We start from the raw sequence: 22,047 nt of genomic DNA, 5'->3' as shown, positions 1-22,047 counted from the left end.
TTAATTTACAGAATGTGTCCAAAATCCAGGACCCGTTCCTCCCACAGCGTTTGAAATTTGGCAAATTTTAATAAAACATTTGTGTGACACAAAAATTATGAAGCGCTTTATGACATAATACAAAATGTCATAAAACATTTCCTGTGCTGATGTTCGACTGCGCTATACAGTTCAGCGTGGGTTATTTCCAAGGCAGATAACATTTCTGAATGTATCCTGGCTCTTCCATTGGAGACAGTACATTGTTGAAGGCATTGAGAATTGTGGTAAGGAAGTATCTCTGAAAGGATGGCCCAAGTGGTCATGGGTTGTCTAGTAATATTTAAAACCCTATAGCCTTTCTGTGGAAACAAGTAACCTGTGAGGGAGGAGTAACATTGTATAGGCAGTCCTCAACTTACAACCATTCGTTTAGTGACTATTGGAAGTTACAGCAAAGCTACACTGGAAAAAGTGACCGATGACCCTTTTTCACACAAGCCTTGCAGCATCTCCATATGGTCACGTGATCAGAATTCAGATACTGGACAACTGGCCAGTGTTTGTAATGGTTGCAGTGCCCCAGGCTCATGTGATCACCTTTATGCATCTTTCTGACAAGCAAAGTCAACGGAGACACCAGATCCACTTAACAGTCGTATTATTATTATTAACAGCTGCAATGTTCACTTAACAATGGTGGCAAGAAAGAAAGCAAAACGAGGCAAAATTCACTTAATTTCACTTCACCCTTGCTTAGCAGTGAAAATTTTGGGCTCATTTGTGGTCACAAGTTGAGGACTACCTGTATTTATTTTAACTTTCTTTAAATAGCTGAAATCAAATTACATCAAGGCATCCTTAAACTAGAACAAGAGACCTGATAGTATTTTTAAGGTTATTCCTCCTCCGAGTCCATGTTCCATTTTCACTGAAGTACCTAGTACTACAGTTCCGGGGTGAATGAACAGGTAGTCCTCAGTGAATGACAAATCGTTCAGCAACCCTTTGATGTTACAGTGATGCTGAATGAGTGATGGTTACAACTAGTCTTTGAAATTACGGCAGTCCCGGCACTCCTGCAGTCGCTTGATCCTGATGTGGGTGCTTGGCGACTGGCTTGCACTTCATGATAGTTGCGGCATCATGTGATTGTGACAGGCAATCTTCCCTACTGCTTCCTTGCAAGCAGAGTCACAAGTTGCTTGGGTAAGCCGCCCCCAGCAGTTAACACCATATAAGTACCCACACATTCTCACACACACTCTCCCTGAACCTCGCACTTGTGCTGCACCTCTAGGCCAATCACACACCCTCCTCTAGCCCCGCTGCACTCACACTGTCCCTCCCCGGCCACTTACACATTCTTCCTGGCCACTTTTACATTCTACTTGGCAGCACACACACCGCTGACCTGTTTGTAAATTGCCTGGGATTTGCAATTTTCTGCCAGCTTCTCCACTGACTTTGGCTGTTGGTGGTTGGCAGGAAGTTGCAAGGGGGTGATGGCTTAACGATGCACGATCCTTGCTTAACTGCAAGCAGTGTGGTCACGTGACACTGCTTTGACCGCATTGCTTAGTTATGGAAATTTTGGTACCAATTACCAATTGTAATTTTTAGGATTACCTGTACTGTGTATTAATACTGACAATTGAGTATAAATATTTCCCTATGTTTTTCCCTCAGAAAGAGAATTTCGTGCTCCTTCATTGGCTTCTTTGGAAAACTGCATGAAACTTTCTCAGATGACTGTCCAAGGGCTTCAGCAGTTTAAGTCTCCACTCCTTCAACTCCCGCATATTGAAGAAGATAATCTCAGAAGGGTGTCTAATCATAAAAAGGTAGAAGAAGACACTGAGATAATCTGTAGCATCTTAGAACTCACTTGATCTGACCACATTCTGGAAAATGTTCTTTGAGACACTTAATTGTTTGGTGTAATGTTTATGAAGGGACGCGGTGGCTCAGTGAGTTAGGACGCTGAGCTTGTCGATCAGAAGGTCGGCAGTATGGCGGGTCGAATCCCGAGTGCCGCGTAACAGAGTGAGCGCCTGTTACTCATCCCAGCTTCTGCCAACCTAGCAGTTCGAAAGCACGTAAAAATGCAAGTAGAAAAATAGGGACCACTACGGTGGGAAGGTAACAGCGTGTTCTGTTCCGCCCTCCCGGAGTACAAACAAACAGACAAGCAGGCATGACTAGCAAGAGTTAATTCTACAGGCTTTAGTTAATTGCCTTCTGATAAGGCCTTGGCAGCAAAATAGGCTCGAATGTCAGCTGAAATGAGATAACGTCCAAACAAACAGTTCAGAAGCAGATGTACAGAAGCGTTGCCAAGAATTCAGACCAGGGTTTCAAACAAGAAGCAGAGTTCCAAAGATGTGACCAGAAGTTGTTTAAACTATTGTTCGTCACAAAGTTCTGAGAGCAGCCACACCCCCTTTTGTACTTTATGGGGTGTGGCTCAATGACTCAGCTACTCCCTGGCCCTCCTACTCAACCTACGTTGCTGCAGACGCTTGGCCCTGCGTCTTTCTCGAGGGTCTAGCCATGAGTCATCTTCACTAGACTGTATTTGCTGCAGCTGCTCGAGTTCCGTCCCAGGCTGCTCCTCTCGGCCTTCAGATGGAGACGGAGGCCTTGCCAGAGAGGAGGGCCCCAGAGAGGGAAGCCTTGCCAGTCCCTTCCCATCATCCTCAGAGTCCTCTTCCTCGGTTAGGACAGGCACGGGGGGTCGGGGCCACAACACAGCGTTCCGTGTGCCTTTGGCGTCTAGTCATGCTGGCCACATGACCACAGAGACGTCCTCGGACAAGCGCTGGCTCTTCGGCTTTTAAACAGAGATGAGCACCGCCCCCCTAGAGTTGGAAACGACTAGCACACATGTGCGGGGGAACCTTTACCTTTACCTAATGTTTATGGAACTGACCTGGGAACTAAGAGAGTATGAGTTCTAGTCCCACCTTGTGCATGAAAGTCAGCTGGATGACCTTGGGCCAGTCATGCACGCTCAGCACAATCCATTTCACAAGGTTTTTGTTGTGGGGAAAGTAGAAATATTATTTATATTTGCTGCCTTGAGTTACTTATAAATGAAAAGTCAGGATAAAAATCTAATAAATGAGTGAAATAATTCATACAAAATTTTGTCCCAAAGTGTTACATTTCAAAGTAATAAAACAAGAAAAGTCTACAAAAGCTGTTGTTCCAAATCCCTGAAAAGCAAACAGCTGCAGGTAGTCCTCAATTTAAGACCATAATGGAACCCCGAATTTTAGTTGCAAGTTGTTGCGGTTGTAAGTTGAAGTACCACGTGACCAGATTTGATTTTATGATTGTTTTTATTAGAGCCATCACTCTGGTTGTTAAATCAAGTGGTTTGGTGAACCATTTGGTTGTTAAATGAATCCACCATTTGGGCAATGGGAAGCTTTTGCCATTTTCTGCTGGAAATGGCAAAAAATGTCACAAATTGTCATCTGCCTCTGGGATGTTGCAACAGATAAATACAAGCCAGTTGCCAAGTGCCTGAAATGCAATTACTGTATGTAACTCTCTCTCTCTCTCTCTCTCTCTCTCTCTCTCTGTGTGTGTGTGTGTGTTTGTGTGTGTGTGAGAGAGAGAGAGAGAGAGAGACAGAGACAGAGACAGACAGAGAGGCAGTGGAATATAAAGAAGATTGAAATTTGACAATTTGAGGTTAGTTATTGAGTTGACTAGGGAGGGTGGATAGGAAAAAGGAAGCAATATTGCATTTCCCACCTTCCTGTCTCCTTTCTCAAAGATTATCCAGTTAATCTTTATGTTTAATTAATTAAACATTGCTCCATTTCCAGAGAATCACACGTAGCAGGCATGTCAAACTGCCGGCCCACGGGCCGGATGCGTCACACCGAAACTGCACCCACCCCATTGCCAGCAATGGGGAAAAAAGTTGCAATATGTCGTGCGACGTCATGTGACATCTTGAGTTTGACATGCCTGACATATAGAGATTCAACATATTTTGCAATCTTTTTGTAATAAAGTAAAAACAAAGTTTGATACAGCTCACGTTCTTGATAATTCATATCTAATACTTAGAAATGTATGTTTTGTTTTGTTTAATGAAAACAGTATAAAATTAAATCTATCCAAGACTTGGTGAGTTTGAAAGCCTCAGATCGTCACAATTTACTACACTTTCTTGAAGATGAAAAATATGAAGACGTTATGGCTGTCCTTGGCAGTTTTCCACATATCACCATGGATATAAAACCCCAGGGTAGGTAGTATGTGCTGTCTTAGTGAGTTGACCAAGATTCCTACTGTCAAATTAATGCCATATATTTAATAATAATAGTGAATTTACACTGTTAATTGCTTAGGAATTTTGAGGTCTCCTGCACTGGCTGTCTTAGATTTGAGGTTCAAATAAAGAGGATATAATAAGCTTCCATGCTGACAGGTTAACATGTATAAGTCTGGACAAGGGCTGTGAAAAATGTTTCAAGGTTGGAATTTCCCAAAATGTCCTATTTGCAAATATGAAACCACTCTGGCCATTGAACAGGCTACTCCAAGCTTCTATTTCAAGTTTCAAGCTTGAAAAAGCTATTCTCAGTATTAAATACTTCTTTGCCAATGACTTTCAAGCTTGAATCATTTCAGAATGCGAAGGATATTAAGACAATAATTTTATATTTGAAGTGAGAATGTTGTGAAATTTCATATTCTAAATCCTGGGTGTCAAACTGCCGGCCTGCCCCCCTATTGCCGGCAATGGCAAAACTGTCCTGGTATGTTGTGCAATGTCACGTGATGTTGTGAGTTTGACATGTCTGTTCTAAGTGGTTCAGAATGAAATAACTGTGCATACCCCAGCTGTGATGGAAGACCACAGCTTACTACTAAGTGTTTCTCACATAAAACATGACAAATTTTGATGTAGCCCATATTCAGTTAAGGCTAGCTGGATTAATACCAGTCTGATAGGTTATAAATTAAACATACATAACATTGCATTTGTAGTAATTCACTGCATGGATTTATACAGTATGTATAGGCATGCACACATGCATGCATGCTCCTGTTTTGATCCTGCATCTTTCTCACCTAATGGGAGGAAACAAGGATTCATTGTTTTCCAGAACTAACACATCAAATTTTATTTGATTTTTTTTAATGTACCCATTAAAATGATTTGATTGATCTAAACGGGCAGTAGTCATTCAATTCATTTTTAAATCTAAGTACATATGAAGTTGTAGATGTTGAGCAGTAAGGAGATAGTCCCTTTTACTCGTTAAAGAGTTCCTGTGAGGAAATTTGATAATTTTAAAAAAGGAACATTTTGTCTGAATAGCTTTTTCCTTAATCCATTAAACCTGTTTACCTTTGATTAATATTACTTTTTAAAGGATTGTTTTTAAAGAAGTTTGATTTTCTAAATTTCCAGTTATGTGATTTGATGGGTTACCTTTGCCTTATTTTATTCTTCATTTGTAACATAGACTGTTATTCAGAACAGCTTTTCCCAACCTGTTTCCCTTCAGATATGTTGCTTTATCTGATGCCAGTTTATATGGCAGGTATAAACAGTGCAGTAGTCCTGCATATTTGGCAGTCATCAGATGATGCCAGGGAGATACAGCACTAAAAATACAGTTTTAGATTCCTTAGTTATTTTGTATCATACATCAAGCTGTCTAAAGTTCTTTAGTTCCAAAATAGGAGTGCACATAACTTGAATTCAAAGTATGAAATACCACATTTTGAATGCAAAACTGTTTTGAGTGCAAAGCAGGTTATTTCAAGACTGAAAAAAGAGATGGTTCAAATTTGATAGAGTCCAGATTTGGAACATTTTACACACCTTTATTCAAAAGTATGCATTTTTAACTTTTTTAAAAAGAGGATTCTGTGCAGAGTTTTTGAAGCAGAAATTGAATATATACAAATTTGTCTTTGTGCAGCTATCAAAAACCTCTTCTTATATATTCTTATAGACTCTGGCATTCTTATAGACTCTGGCACCTTTGTCCTTCAATCTGCAGCTGCTCGTGATGTATCTTTAAGGTCCTTTGAGTTTTATCATTAAATGAGCTGGTTGGATAAAATCCAGATGAGAGCTCAAGCTGCAAAAAATTAGCTTTTTTGAGTCATGCATTTAAAAGTTGAGTAAAACCTATTCACAAGAAAGCTATATAATTGGGGAACCTTTATTTCAGTTTTGGATGATGAAGACAGTAATAACATCACTGTAGGATCGCTAGTCACAGTTTTGGTCACCTTGACAAGACAGACAATGGCAGTAAGTATTCATATTGGTACACACTGTTCTTGGGTTTATTTATGCTCTGTCCGATCGTATCCCTGAATGCATCAAGAAGCAAACTGCACAAGATTGTGGAATTCTCTTAACACCTCAGTTCATGCCAAAATCCCCACTTTTGGCTTTTTTGTGTGGTACATGAAGGGAGACTTCTAAGCACGCCCTCTGCTTCAAATTAGACATACTGACTGACTACAGGATTTGTTCTGGATCCCAGTTTTATGACTCAGAAAACAGCTCATCTGATTTGTGCCCAACCTGAAGCTTTGTTTCCATGGATAAGAATTGGTAATATATAAATAATTATAAGAGACAAATATATTATGCCATATAGAGACGGCAACTAGGGCCCCAAATACCATCTGATTCTGCTAAAATGTGAAACAGAATCTGCTTATGTTTGTGAGGCTAACTTGTTCCTTCCAGATAGAGTAATCCTGCAATCAGGTTTCCAGCAAATAGTTTGGGAAGCACTTAATAATTTACTCCTTAGCTTTTTCTTAAAAGTTCCCCCTTCCCCATCTGCCTAAGTACGTCTGGGTCAGTTTTTATGGAACCATGGACTAGGCTTTGATAATCAAGCTGCCATTGTTCAACAGGGCCACAAATGCAGCTCTTCTGTTATCAAAGCTGATCTGGGATGGGGAGAGATTTTGGCATTCAAGAAAAATCACAAGGACTTGTGCTAAATAGGTAATTCAGTGCTAGGTAAAGAAACTTCTCATGATTAAAAAGAGCTATACAGTCTTTTCTCTCTCCCTTAGAACTCATATCTCTGAAATATTTTTTGCTTGGCATTAGAACAAAAGATTTCATATTCACTTTTCACTTTGTGAAAGTGGATACTGTTAGTGCCTTTTTGGAAATGCAGTTACCAAGAGAAGGCTATACAGTAATATGCTTCTTAATTTTTTTTAAAACAAAATAATTTTTCTGTCTTTTATTATTTTTTTAATAGCACAGTTTGCAGGTATGCCCTTTATCAGCTGGGAGATGTAACATTCATTCATCTTTACAATATGGTCAAAAAGTAGATCTCTAGGTGATCTACAGTAGATCTACCTCTCTGATTTCTTTGCAGTTCTTTTACAACAGTGATAATGAAAAACCCTCCATTTTAAATTAGGCGAAAGAAAAAATAGAAGAAAGAAATGTTTGCTGCCCAGAATCATCATATAAGTGAGATGGGCAGCATAAAAATTTAATAAATACATTTGTAAAAAGAACTGCAAATGTATGTTTCAAAAGTGCTTTTCCAAAAAAACACCCTTGAGACAACTATGACTTGGATGACTGAGACTCTCCCTACACAACTGCAAATGTAGTTCTGGCATTTCAAACCAACTCTTAATCTAATCCATGTGCACTTTCTGTTCCTTAATTCTTCCATGTACATATTTGCTTTCAACAGTTATTTACGGTTAAATTTAAAAATATCTCAGGAGCCCAAAGTCTTTCCACCAATGATTAGACTGGTTGAAATTGCCCTGTATTAATAACTGGATTCTTCATCTTGAGAAATGCAAAACAACGTTTCACTTTCTGTTCATTATTAATGTTTAATTGATCAGTTTTTCATGTTGATACAGAAGAGACTAAGGTAAATTTATTTCTCCCTTTATTCAAGGAAGTGTTTGAGAAGGAACAGTCAACCTGTTCAGCTGAAGAACAACCTGCAGAGGATGGCGTAAGTTCAAAATAAATAGGTGTGGACGGTTGTGTTGTAATTCCGTGAAGTTTATTTAGTAACCATTGCGGTTTCCTCTTTGAATGAGTCCTTGTTGCTAAATTGCAAGGTTGCCAAGTACTTTATGATTATTTTAATCCTTGGAGGGTAAAACCTTTTGGAAGGCTAAAAAATAATAATAATAATTTAATCTGATTTCTGTGTTTATAACAGTGTTCCCCACCCTTTTGGCACCAGGGACCAGTTTCATGGAAGATAATTTTTCCACTGACCCAGGGTGGGGGGATGGTTTTAGTTTTGCTCACCTCAAGCTGTGCAGCCCATTTCCTTACAGGCCACCGGCTGGGTTGGGGATCCCTGGTTTATAATATATAGTATAGTATTCAGCAGCTTTTGTTGAGAAGACGGTTGTAGACATATGTTAAAAATACATGAAATGATAGCCAGGTGGGGCTTTGTTGGTGTCATACTCTGCTGTAGAGCCAGCTGTTTCCTGTAGAGATATTAGCGGTGCCCTAGTCAGCTGCTTTTTTCTCCACAAAAAGTCTGTATCAATTTCTGTTCTGATACTTAAAAGCACTGGGGTGGCTGAAGGATTGAAGTAACCACTTTAAATGTTACCAACTTTGCAGCAAGGAGACCTTAATAAAGGGAAGACTAAAGGATGGCAGCAGAAGAATAAAGGGACAAAGAAGGCTTCCAAGTCAAAGAAGAAAAAAGTTGTGAAAAAAAAGCCAGCTCCTGCTCCTGTGCTACAAACAAAGCAGTTGAAACAAAAACAAGCGAACGGGGTCGCTGGGAGTGTATGTATCAAAATGGGTTGGGATTTTGTTTTCGGGCTTCTTGAAGTACTTAAATTTCAGAGAAACTGTTGACCAGGGTTTGTAGTTTAATGGGAAAAAATAAATAAATGGAGATTTATACCAAGCGAAATTATGTGGGGGATTGTAAGCTGCAAAATAATTTGATTTCTGTGAGACCCAACACTTCCGTTTAGAACTTATAGACCAAATTCCATACTGCTTAACTGAAGCCTGTGGAATATAGTAGCTGAGCATTAGGTAATCCTGATAAGTAATGAAGGGAAGAGGTTCTTTTTGTCATTCTACAGAGGGCTGTAGCATATCCTCCTTCCTGTTTTATTTGGTAGCATGCCTTTATTTTTTATTTTTATTTTTTTAAAAAAATGAGAGAATCTCTTAAATTTCACTATAGGACTGTGGTGGCGAACCTATGGCATGCGTGTCACAGGTGGCACGCAGAGCCCTCTCTGTAGGCACGCTGCGCCGTCATCACAGTACTAGGTCATCACTTGGGTTTTATAAAACCTTTTTGCTTTAGGTCTCCAATGCCTTGTGCAAAAAAAAAAAAGTTCAATCAATCAATCAATTTCAACTTCTTGCAGGAAAAAAAAATCTTGCAAAATTGGAATTGACTGAACTTTTTAGTCCCACCCAGTCTGCCATTACCACTGCAGCCAGCCCACCCAATGGGTGACGCCCACCCAATTGACCACACCCACCCAATGGGCCACACCTACCCGGCACCCGACAATACATAAGTGGGTTTTCGGTTGCAGTTTGGGCACTCGGTCTCTAAAAGGTTCGCCATCACTGCTATAGGAGATTATCCAAAGTAAGCTAAGGAGGAAGCTAGTAAAGGCGACGTACTCACGAATGGAAATAATCTAATAGTCAAAGGCAAAAGATCCTTTGATTCAAGTTCAACTCTCAATGATTACATGGACACCTCTGTATTGTTGCTAGGAAAAGAACATGGAACTAGTTTGACACTGCCTTCTCGCTTGTTGTTTGTGTTTTGCGTCATAGGACTAATCAGGTTTGATCCTGTGTAAGTTTTATAAGTTCAGTCAGCATTGGCTACAATTTGCTACCTGCGTAGGTGTAGTGCTGTGAACACGTCGGAATGTAAAAAAGTTACCCTTTTTAAATTTAGGAAATTGTCAAGGATGATGATTACGATGTTTCTGATAAAGGAAGTGAATCTGAAGAAGATGACACTAACCGGGAATCATTAAGTGAGAAAGATGATGGCAGTGACCGAGACTCTGACAGAGAAGCAGATGAAAAGCAAAGCAAGGATGATGAAGCTGTAAGATTTCTTTTTATTACCTGTTGGAGAAATACCATGATAGTCATTTGATCTAACGCAAGGGTAGGCAACCTTGCCTCTTTTATGACTCGTGGACTTCAACTCCCAGAATTCTGGGAGTTGAAGTCGACGAGTCATAAAAGAGCCAAGGTTGTCTACCCCTGATCTAACCCAAAGCCTTTTCTATGATAAGACACACAGAACATAGAATAACAGCGTTGGAGGTCATCTAGTCCAACTCCCTGCACAAGCATCAGTCCATCACGCTCTCATCAGTCCATTCAGTGGGGTGAAGGGAAAGATACTATTTTGTAATTAATAAAATTAGGTAAAAGATAGAATCGGAAAGTCTTTGTAAAGTATATGAGCTTCCTGTTTCTGTGTAACGTGCCAGTGTCCAAATAGAGTAAACCATCCAAATGTTTTTATTCAGACAATGAAATTGATAAAATGGATTTAAAATTGGTAGTTCTTTTCCTTTCAAAATTATTAAGATACAAATACATTGCATTTCTATTTTAATTTACACACTCTTCTCAAACTGCAGATAAGTTATTTTCTTAAGGAAGACACAAATGGCACTTTTCTTTTTCTACTAGGAATGGCAAGAATTACAACAGAGTATACAGCGAAAAGAACGGGCTCTCTTGGAAACCAAGTCAAAAATAACTCATCCTGTTTACAGTCTCTACTTTCCAGAGGTCAGCAAAAAAATAAGCTTGAGATGAAAATATTCACATTTTGACAAGTTATAAAGTGAATGCAAAATTTCAGAACAGTTTTTGTTTGGGCCTTAAACATTTAATTTCTCAATAAGTCTTCAGAAACGTAAGGTAGATTTTGAGCGCTTGGAAGTTATTCAAAACCTGTGGCTGTTCTTATGCACAGTTACAGTCTTTTATGCACTTCCATATTCACTAGGGAGCATGCCCAGTATAGTTTTATTAAGATTGAAGAAGCAGCTCTAATCTGTCAAGTTTGCCATCATTTAATGTTTCTTTGTTATTTTTTTCAGTGTTCTGTTTTGTGTTTTTGGCAGAATATTAAACTAGGTTTTAACAGTATGCCCCAGTTTCTTATCATTAGCTAATGTAAAAAAAATCCACATAGTTCATCTCTTTTTGTTCCTCTGTGCTCATAAGAATCTAAATATGAAGGGAGGGATTTGTTATAAAATGTGAACATAGGTTTATAGCTAATTGTTAAGAAATAATGATTGCATAAAACTAAAGTAGGCTATGGTCTTGCTATTGTAGATGTATTCTCTGAATCTTCCTGGTTTCTTTATAGTTATAAAGTCACGGTGAATAGGCTGTGTGGAGTGGCTGGTAGACCATTCACATTGTGAATTAATGAGGCTGGATTTCCGATTTCTTGTATCTTCCTTTTACATTCAATAGTTAGATAAACATTAGATGAATTTTTGTTTAAACGGTCATTAAAATAGTAAAGATTGTTCTAGTACAGGTAATTCTCGACTTACAATAATTTATTTAGTGACATCTGAAGTTACAACAGCGCTGAAAAAAGTGGCTTATGACCATTTTACACACAAATCATTGCAGCATACCCATGATGACATGATCAAAATTCAGACTCTTGGCAACTGACTCATATTTATGATGGTTGCCATGTCCCGAGGTCAGTATGATCACCTTTTGCAACCTTCTGACAAGCAAAGTCAATGGGGAAGCCATATTTACTTAATAATCATGTTACTAATTTAACAACTGCAATGATTCACTTAACAACTGTGGCAAGGAAGGTCATAAAAGGGCCAAAACTCATTTAACAAATGTCTCATTTAGCAACGGAAATTTTGGACTCAATTGTCATAAGTTGAGGACTATCTGTATTCAGCCTGTCACACATGCATATTGGCTCCCTAGCATGACCCCATTTAGTGCCCTTCTCTTCTAAAAAGAACATTGCCAACGTGACAGTTCCAGGTCCAGCTTGACCAAGCATATACTTTGGTGTTCGAAGTTTTATTTTGTTGTCATGCAGTTTCTATCTACATATGGGCCACATGTTTTCTTTTATCTGAAACCTGGAACCATGTTAGGCATTTTGGCAAAATTATGAATAATCATTTTATTTAACCTACTTTGTTGACTATTGGAAGTTGATGGTGCCCTCTTGAGTTTTGCTTCAGACAAAATAGAAACAATTAGGGCTCTTATGAGAAAATATTGCATTACATTTTCATTTCTTAACATTGTCACATCTTAGTTTGAATGTCAGGCACTGTCTTCTGATCCAGAATATGGTTTAAGCCTGGTAATTATCTTCACCTCCATTCCATGTTCTATTTTATAGATTTAGGTGTATTCAGTATAATAATAGTCTTGTACTAGGCAGAGGTTTGAACTGGATGATACCAATGCTTACATGCTGTGGTGGTTTGTTTATTTATTTATTTATTTTTGGGACTTATATGCCGCCCTATCTCCCGAAGGACTCAGGGCGGCTAACAACAATAAAAACAACAATACAAAAGTTAAGAGAAATTAAATAAACAGCCCCAAAATAAATTGACTAAACAATTAAAAATTAAAACATTTTAAAAACCCGTCGTCAGTCCAGGTCAGCCTGATGAAAAAGGAAAGTTTTGAGGTTGCGGCGAAAGGACTGGAGGTCCGGGGCCATCCAAAGCTCAAGGGGGAGTTGGTTCCAGAGGGCTGGCGCTCCCACAGAGAAGGCCCTCCACCCTGGGGGTCACCAGCCGACATTGTCTAGCCGACGGCACCCTGAGGAGGCCCTCTCTGTGTGAGCGCACCGGGCGATGGGAAGTCGTCCCCGGCAGCAGACGGTCCTGCAAATATCCCGGGCCTAGGCTAGGTTACTGATCTTGCCACTGCCAGAGTAGCAAAGTGTTCCTAAAAATTGTCTAAGAAGAAATATTTGATTCCTTGGCCAAAGCTTGCTTTCTGTGAGATGGAGTAAAGTTAACAGAACCTAATTTGGCACTTTCTCTTGGAATGAGCCAACTTACAGTTTTTACTCTAAAACATCAGTTACAGGTTTTGTTGGTGAAAATCAGATGAGGATTGTGATCACTGTCTCTTTCTTCCCTCTCAACAGGAAAAACAGGAGTGGTGGTGGCTATATATAGCAGATAGGAAGGAACAAACATTAATATCAATGCCATATCATGTGTGTACATTAAAAGACCAAGAAGAGGTGAAGTATTTCATTTATTTCTGATTCTTAAAAACTGGGATGGGTTGGTTTCTTTTGCTCTTTTTCGCTGATGAAAGTGGGCAACGTGGAGCTGTGTGTTGTGTGGTCTGTCGTCCCCATCTCACTCCTGTTCATTCTCTGGATCTCAGTTATTGTCTCAGCCTCTGTTTTTCCTAGACCCTGCCCGATTCATAGCTCCTCATTCAGCTTAGCCTGCTATCTTGCAGGAATCCTTCCTTGGAACCTGTCTTCTTCCCAGTACCGACAGAGAAATTAGAGACTCATCCTAAGGAAGACCTTCTAACCTTTGTAATGTTAAAGGGACGCGGTGGCTCAGTGGGTTAGGATGCTGAGCTTGTCGATCAGAAGGTTGGCAGTTTGGCGGGTCGAATCCCGAGTGCCGCGTAACAGAGTGAGCGCCTGTTACTCGTCCCAGCTTCTGCCAACCTAGCAGTTCGAAAGCACATAAAAATGCAAGTAGAAAAATAGGGACCACTACGGTGGGAAGGTAACAGCGTTCCGTGCGCCTTTGGCGTCTAGTCATGCCGGCCACATGACCACGGAGATGTCCTTGGACAAACGCTGGCTCTTTGGCTTTGAAACGGAGATGAGCACCGGCCCCTAGAGTTGGAAACGACTAGCACGCATGTGCGGGGGAACCTTTACCTTTACCTTTAATGTTAAAGTGAGACTGAGTTAAACTTGAGAAATGAGGTAATTTTATACTGACAGGTCAGGTGGAATCAGGTGAGCGGAGAACAATTATACAGATGTAGCACATTTGATATCAGTGCTGTCAATAAATTTTTTCAAACTTTTTTTTTGTCCATAAAAAGATTTTTTCCTCAGTTCTTGCTAAATTTCGGAAAGTGGATTTGTTAAGCTCTCTAATATAAACAGTTCAGCGCTAGAAAGAACAACCTTAAAGCCTAGCACTTTCTAAAGTTGTATGCTGAAGTCGTGTCATTGTTCTGCTTTTATAACCTGAGCTGAGTGATTACCTATATTTCCAGGTAGAACTAAAATTTCCTGCACCGGGTAAACCTGGAAACTATCAATATACCCTTTATTTAAGATCGGATTCCTACATGGGCCTGGATCAGATTAAACCGTTAAAGGTAGGTTTCTCATACAGATGGGTTTGGGGATTGGGGAGGATTCTACAAGTTCAGTACTTATATTGCTGCATACTATACAACTGACTTGTACCTCTTGCACCTAGAAGTTGGCTTGCATAGGTAGTCCTCAGTTTATGATTAGTCGCTTAATAACAATTTGAAGTTACAATAAACCTTCCCAAAGCTGCATACGGCTCACTTTTGATGTTCTGACTCTCCCCTATCCTGTGATCACCTGATTACTCCATTGGTTGCCTTCCCAAGGGTCTTCCAATAAGCAGAGTCACTGGGGGAAGCCAGATCCCCTTAATGGCTGCATGATCTACTTAATGGCTGCAGTGGTTCACTTAATATCCCTGGCAAAAAGGTCATAAAACAAAGTGTGATTCACTCAATAACCGCCTTGCTTAACAATGGAAATTCTAGTCCACATTGTGGCTGTAAGGGCAGGAGTACATGTAGCTAAATCTTTTTAAGGCTTCTTGTCTCAGAACAGCCGTTTTAAACATTTTGGTACCTGTGACACTGAGCAGCTCTGCTTAAGAGAAAAAAGTACTCACTTCTGAGGGGCAAGAAAAAAATGTCTGGGTATTTTGACCCGTAAATACACAAGCTATGCCTGATTTTTTTAAAAAAAGGTTAATATGGAATCTTGCAGAAGAAGAGGAACAACTTGCTTAACTACTTATTATATCTGCAAAATACTTTGCAGTTTACTCCGAACCTTAGAGTGCTCTTCAATTAATGTGTAATGTTATGTGGCAGAAACTTTTAATAACTTCCCCCCAATGATAACATTTAAATTATATTTCCCCCCCTCCTGCCTCCGTCCCTTCTTCAATCACTTGAACTCTCTGCAGCTGGAAGTTCATGAAGCAAAACCTGTGCCAGAAAACCATCCACAGTGGGATGCAGCAATAGAGGGAGATGAAGACCAGGAAGACAGTGAAGGTTTTGAAGACAGTTTTGAGGAAGAAGAGGAAGAAGAAGAGGATAACTAAATAGTATGGCGAGTGAACTGTGTGACACAGGATATCTCTACCAATGTGACCTGGGAAAAGATAAAAGCAGGGCAGATGAACTGAAGATTTTTTTTTTCAAGTTTCTTTTTACCAATTATGAATACTTCATGTAATTTCCCAGTGGAGGTCTGTCAAGTCAGTTGGTATAACCTGGGAGATGCTTAAGGCTCTTCACAGCCTTTAAGTATAGGATGCATTTATTCCAACTGAAAAATAAAAGCTTTTTTATTCTAAATGTCCAGAAGTGTGGGCTACATTGTTTGATCAACTTTTGGTCCAGTATAGTAACAGATACTATTATTAAATAAAAGCAATCATTAAACCAACATTTCATATTAGGCAATTTGTTTTACATGTTCTGTTGAAATTAACATCCGCTTGAGTTTCTACAGTGGGAAAATCTGGAAGACCTTTTGCAGTGATGTTAAGAACATTGAGCTAAGATTGCTTACAGCTTTCAGTCTATTTTGTTTGCTTTGGACATGGTACCTTAACCCAACATTCCATATTGTCACACCCATAGGCTTATTTTTTGAGACTTAAATCTACCTTTAGTGGAGGGGAGTTCTTGCCCCTAATTCTCATGCAGGTTACAAGTCTATATTTCTCAGTGGCTAAAAATATGTCTAAGCACCTAGTATCTAGCAAATCATACAGTATTTCTTTTTATAAACCTGTATGTATATTAAGAGTTTGGGGACCATATGTTATATCAAGCAGTGGCAATATCCTTTTCTAAATATAAAAATATCAAATCTATAATTGTTGGCTTTCAATCTACTTTATTTTGTCAGAAGCCTTTTAAATCAGACACACTGACACACTAAGATATGGTTTTTTGTATTTATTCAGAACAATTCAAAATAAACTGGAGTAAATTTGATAAAAGTTTACATTGCAATAGCTCATTTTTCTTCTCTACTGAGGGATATTAACGTGGACTATATTCCCCAAACAGTTGTTTTTGATTAAATATAGATCACAGGTTTTCTGTGAAGGAGAAGCGAAATCTTGCAATAAATTCTACTGTTTCTTCCCATGTAATAAATATAATTATTGATGTGGTTAGAAACTGTAGAAATACATTCAGACGTCAATCATGTAGAAAGATTTTTTTATAATTAAATGTTAAAGAACTATAAAACTAAAATACTGTTAAACCCTTGACCAAAAAAATGGTCATGCAGGAAGATTTTTCATATAACAGAAACCACCCAAAGGCCAAATTTCCTCCTTTATTTGTGACCCTGTTTATGAAATAAGATTGTCATTTTCAATGCAAACTTACATGGATATTTCTCTTTGTAATTGCAGTAGTTGCAAATAAAATTTGAAAACATCCTGCATGTGAAAATGTCTTATTAAAAAAAGCAACTGTTGGCTTATTAAGTTTGGAGTTTAAAGCTTAGAGTGTAATATAATAGTTGCCATCCACAACATTATAATTATATAACATTCAAGTATTATACAGAAAGATTTGTCACACACAGAGTTAATGTTTTGCTTTTTCAGCTCACCACATTCATAATATCAAACTATAATATGAAAATAATTTCCTTTTGAAAACAGTTCTGCCAACAAAATGTTTTCCAATATAGTTTGAGCAGTAAATTATTTACCGTATCTTAACGCCCGGATTAGCCCAAAAGATGAAATTTCCCTCAAGTCAAATTTGATTCCTGATATCCACAAAGATATATATATACTTATGGTTGTTTTTTTTCTGGAAGCGGTAGGGAAATGATTTGCTGTGGTCTTCTTCAAGTTTTTCTTTCAATTCCACTCTACAGCCCTGTTTATTTTTTTATTAAGGGTGTCACAATTTTAACGATTAGCCTTGTTTGACAAACACTGTTATGTTTTTTAAGATCAGCAATAGGTGCTGCTGTGATTCAACTCATTAAGCAACAGTGGAATGTTGCTAAGAAATTTGGAAGGGAGAGAATGTTAGGCTGTATATATGTAGAAATAAATTATTTTTGTTACTATGCAGCAATGAATCATAATCCTGGGAACATTTCTTAACTTTAGACAAGAGATGATTTGTATCTCACATGTAACAGGAACAACTTGAATTTACAGCTTTTGCCACGTTAACGAGTCCTGACTTGTTGATCTTTATTTTTTCCTTTAAAGTATCAAGAAGGGTATGATAAACAGACAGCTGGAACTCTCTTACCAAACATTCACTAGATTCTCTGAAGCCAGGAGTTTTGAATGAAAAGATTATTTTTAGTAGCATATTTTCTCAATAAAGAATTAAAAAAGGGTATATTTAGGTTCTGACATTAAGAGCTAGAAAAAAGGTTTTTGTAAAGTGAAAAAGTAAAGCACTAATCTGTTATTTCCCCTCATCTGACATAAAAAGGAAATTCTCAAAAATATTTGAGAGGACTATAGCCACATTAAGTGTCTTTTGGGTGGAGCACTTGGCAGATTAAAGAGTATATAAAAAAGGCACATAAGAGGATTTGGATTCTGCATAGCATGTGCTTAATATGAAGCATTTCTCTTTATGTGCCTTTACTTAAGCTAAAATAAAGCACTTTTTTCCTGGATATTTCCCTAAATAGGATTTTTTTTAAAAAAAAATACATATATAACCTTTACTACATCACATCTACTATAGTAGATTCTCTACAATGTTGAACATTGTCCCTCTAAAAGCTGTGTAGGCTACAAGTGCAGTAAAGGAGAATCAAAAGGGTCAAGGGCCATAATAAATCCAGGAAACCTCAGAACACTTAGAATCGTTGTAAAACATGCTGTAACTGTACTCACTCATCTTGCTTGGTGCCCTGCCTTGTGGGTGTCTGGCTGGCCACCATGGAGCTCATACTGTCTCTTGGAGACTCAATTGACTTTTTCCAAAATCCGATCTAACAGGGTTCTTCTTAATAATTTTTCATGTCAGGGTTTTGTTTATTTCAAGATCCTTTCCCATATTGTACCGTGAAGTATAAACCTCAATTTTGCCACAGAACGTACCTTTTCTAGGAAGTAACAGACAGTTCTAACCCTCTGCTAGCTTTCTCCACATGTTCCCGTACCCTTTGGAGGGATTTTGTACCAAGCAATAATGGCTAGATATATTTTTTTAAAAAAAATCTATTTCTCCAATTTGGAAAGATGTTAAGAGATATATGCGACCCCAACCCATTACACTATTCCCTTTCAGGTCAGAAGCTTTATGCAAAAGAAAAAAAAGAGAATTAGACAGTAAGTAAAGAAAATGAAAGGCAGGAAATAGGAAAGAAAAAAGAAATAAAAAGGGCTAAATTGGACATAAATATTTCAGATCTTTTCTGGATGATCTCCTCCTCTTGACATTTTTTCCATTAGCAATGTAGTGATTGTAATTTTTTCTCCTGACATCACTGTTACGCATTGCCCTTCAGTATACATTATAAGACACTTGATGCCCTGCTCATAGGGATTCCCTCACTTGATCCATCCTATATTTAGGGAGTGGGATAGGGATGGCTAATCTTGTTAACATGCTACTTTTCAACATACTAGTTGTTAACGACTAATCTTTTTAAATGTTTAATTGTAATGCCACATTCCTTTCCAGAAGGGGGAGACAAATACATACAATCACAACAAAAATATAAATTTGCTAAAAGAACAAACCTGAATGACATTCAAATACTATGCATCATTGTGTTGCTTCAGATAAATTTCCCAGATTCTACTAAAGCCAGTTTTATAATCAGGGAAGAAATTTGGCTTCTTTAAAAATCTTTACGCTCTGTCTTCTCACAACAATAAAGCAGCTAAAAGCAGTTTCAAATACATAATTTTAAACTTGACCCATATAGTTAAATATAAACCCTCTTATGTCTAGTATTAACCTTAAAAATAATCAAAAGTATTGCTGACAATGACTTGCCTCTTTTATATAGGCCAGGGGTGTCACGTCATGGACACGTCATGCGGAAGCAGTGCCCACCCCATTGCCGGCAATGGCAAAACTGTCTTGATACGTTGCGCAACGTCGCATGATGTCGTGAATTTGACATGTCTATTCAAAACACACAACTGAATTATTTCAGTCAAAATAATGTTTAAAAATGGAAAATTAAATATATGCATCATATATGCAAATCTATTACGTTTTTCCCTTTCAGGTCAGAAGCTTTATGCAAAAGAAAAAAGGAATTAGATAGCAAGTAAAGAAAATGAAAGGCAAGAGAGAGAAAAAGAAATATGAATATATTTATATTAAAAACCTCTTCCTATCTTTTTGCTTTGCAAACCACCATTATCTCCACCAGAGCTATACACTAATTCAAACATGTTTTTTTGTTCTTTAATTTCACCATTTTATAGATCTCATCGTCTTCTAACCACAATTTTTTCATCATCTTCTTTCCCTTCAACCTGTTCATTCTTCCTTTCTATATTTACTTTGTAATTCAATCCTAATTTGTTCGCTGTATAAGAGACAATCTCTTTAGCATATTCAATTCAATCCATACGCATTCATCCCCCATTTCTTCTTGAATTCTTCATATCTTACCATGCATACATTTAAGTGAACTATTTTCAGTGAATGGAACTTAATTTCATATTTTCCTGACATAACTCCGTCTCCCAAATAAAAAGGGAAAAGAAGCATGCTTTTTACACAGCATTTTTTTCTTCTTTGGCAAGCAAGCAAGAGCAAGCAAGCAAGCAAATAACTAAAGCAAAAGTCACTATCCATTATCTTTCTAACAGCATTTCCATTTTTTTAAAAAAAATTCTCCAATGTTTGCAACTTTAATGACCATTTAGTACTAATTCTTATTTATTTATTCTGTTTCCCTATATCTTGCAATTCTTCACTCCATTTCCCATCAAACACAACCTCTTTGGTCTTTGATGCACCATTTATCAAGACCATGCTCTTTCTGATGTCACATTACCTATCTAATATTTTTTGCAAATAATTCATCTTGTGAGCCAACAACCTTCCATCCTACCTATAGCTGTTTTTCAAGATGGCAGTCTGTATACTAGCCAATTTGAGCTCTAAATGAGAGAGCAAATGTTATTTTGGGGTTAAAAAGTTTGGTGTTCTTTTGTTTTATTTGATGGGTTATTTTGTGTGGATTATTTTATGATTATTCTTTCCGGAGAGGAGTTAGATAAGAAGGGCAAGTTTGAAATGTGGTGAAAGAGAATCATGGGTTGTCCGCAAAGAGCTTGTTGCTGGAGGCTAGTGTACCAGGCTTGCAAGAGGAGAGTGAAGAATCAGTTGGTGGCAAGTTGCAAGAATCCAACTGTGACAGCAATTAGAAGACATTCTTAGCATGGAGGGAGATTGAAGGGCTAAAAAGTGATAAGGTTGGTGAAGTAGCTTGCATCAACCTAAACTACAGCATACAGCTCATCCTGTAAATGGTAGTTGTGCAAAAGTGTTTTGGAGAGATTGGTTCTGGAACCCTACAAGAAGGCCATGGTCAAGTATGGTGGAACACAGGGCTGGGATCTGGAAGCAGAATCTGTTTGGGATTGTTTGGCTAGGCGGGATCTTTGCTCAGATATTGCTTGGGGAAGGACAACTTGGCTGATGCTCCTAGTTCTAGGATAAATTTCCTGACAGTTAGAACAATTAATCAGTGGAATGACTTGCCTCCAGAAGTTGTAGATGCTCCAACAGTGCAGGATTTTAGGAAGAGACTGGACAACCATTTGTCTCAAATGGTATTGTCATGGTTCCGATAAATGAGACAATTCAAACTACCGTAATTGCAGACATTTATCTAAAAGTCTTAGTAATGAAACGAAACATCGGCACTCATGGAGGGATGCCAGAATCTGAAATCTCCTCCCCCCAAACCCATCATAACACACACACACACTCCCCGCCCTTATCTACACATCATAAATCACATTATCCAATTAGTTTTACATATGAGGTTTCACTTCCCATTCTGTATGCGGCTTTTTCCAATCTTCTCACAACATCCGGTTAGATCCTTCCCCCCGCCAAATGAAGCAATTAAAGTAACAGGCTGTCTTTTATATTGCCAGTGCAAAAGCATGTCAATGTTTGCAGCATTGACATCCAGCCCCTCTTACAAAAGAACCGATCCTGTAATGTCAACAACCACAAGTTAGGAGCTGGCTTTTGGTTTGTTGGGGTGTTTCCCATAAAACCTTTTGATAAGTCTGTCAGCTTTCACATTGTTAGATTTCACCCAAGTGGCTTCAGACAATAGGTATGCCTTCCATTGTACTAGGTACTGCAATTTTCCCTTACAGATTCTAGAGTCAAGAATACGTTTCACTTCATAATGGGTCTGACCTGCTACTATGAGGGATCCAGGTGCTTTCTTAGGGAGAAGTCTTAAAGTGGAGGCTCGAAAAGTTTTCAGTAAGCTACAATGGAACACTGGGTAATTTTTTCCCAAAAGTCTGGGGAGTTTCAGTTTTACTGTGACACGGTTGATGATTTTCACAATGGGGAAAGGCCCCAAAAATTTTGGTCCCAATTTCTTGCTGGGTAATTTGAGACGTAAATATTTAGTTGACAGATAAACCTTTTCCCCCACTTGGAATGTTCTTTGGGGAGCCCTCTTTTTATCAGCTTGTTTTTTTATAAGTCTCAGAAGTCTTTTTTAACGCCATTTTTGTGTTTCT

At 38.3% G+C, this 22,047-nt stretch overlaps 1 protein-coding gene across 1 annotated transcript in view; it reads left to right on the top strand.

Annotated features, from left to right (window-relative positions):
- SEC63 (SEC63 homolog, protein translocation regulator) overlaps positions 1 to 15,654 on the top strand; it is a 37,953-nt gene extending 22,299 nt beyond the window's left edge. The window contains exons 12-21 of the mRNA XM_083348220.1: positions 1,669 to 1,823; positions 4,099 to 4,246; positions 6,192 to 6,274; positions 7,923 to 7,982; positions 8,615 to 8,785; positions 9,939 to 10,094; positions 10,694 to 10,795; positions 13,179 to 13,277; positions 14,291 to 14,395; positions 15,256 to 15,654. Coding sequence (XP_083204346.1) covers positions 1,669 to 1,823; positions 4,099 to 4,246; positions 6,192 to 6,274; positions 7,923 to 7,982; positions 8,615 to 8,785; positions 9,939 to 10,094; positions 10,694 to 10,795; positions 13,179 to 13,277; positions 14,291 to 14,395; positions 15,256 to 15,396 — 1,220 coding nt within the window. The 3' untranslated portion in view covers positions 15,397 to 15,654. The remainder of the gene's footprint in view (positions 1 to 1,668; positions 1,824 to 4,098; positions 4,247 to 6,191; positions 6,275 to 7,922; positions 7,983 to 8,614; positions 8,786 to 9,938; positions 10,095 to 10,693; positions 10,796 to 13,178; positions 13,278 to 14,290; positions 14,396 to 15,255) is intronic.
- Positions 15,655 to 22,047: the final 6,393 nt, after the last annotated feature.

Source organism: Vipera ursinii (assembly GCF_947247035.1).
Source record: "Vipera ursinii genome assembly, chromosome: 1".
Lineage (NCBI taxonomy): Eukaryota > Metazoa > Chordata > Lepidosauria > Squamata > Viperidae > Vipera > Vipera ursinii.
The sequence above is the reverse complement of the archived record's forward strand: the minus strand, read 5'-3'. Positions and strand labels throughout refer to the sequence as shown.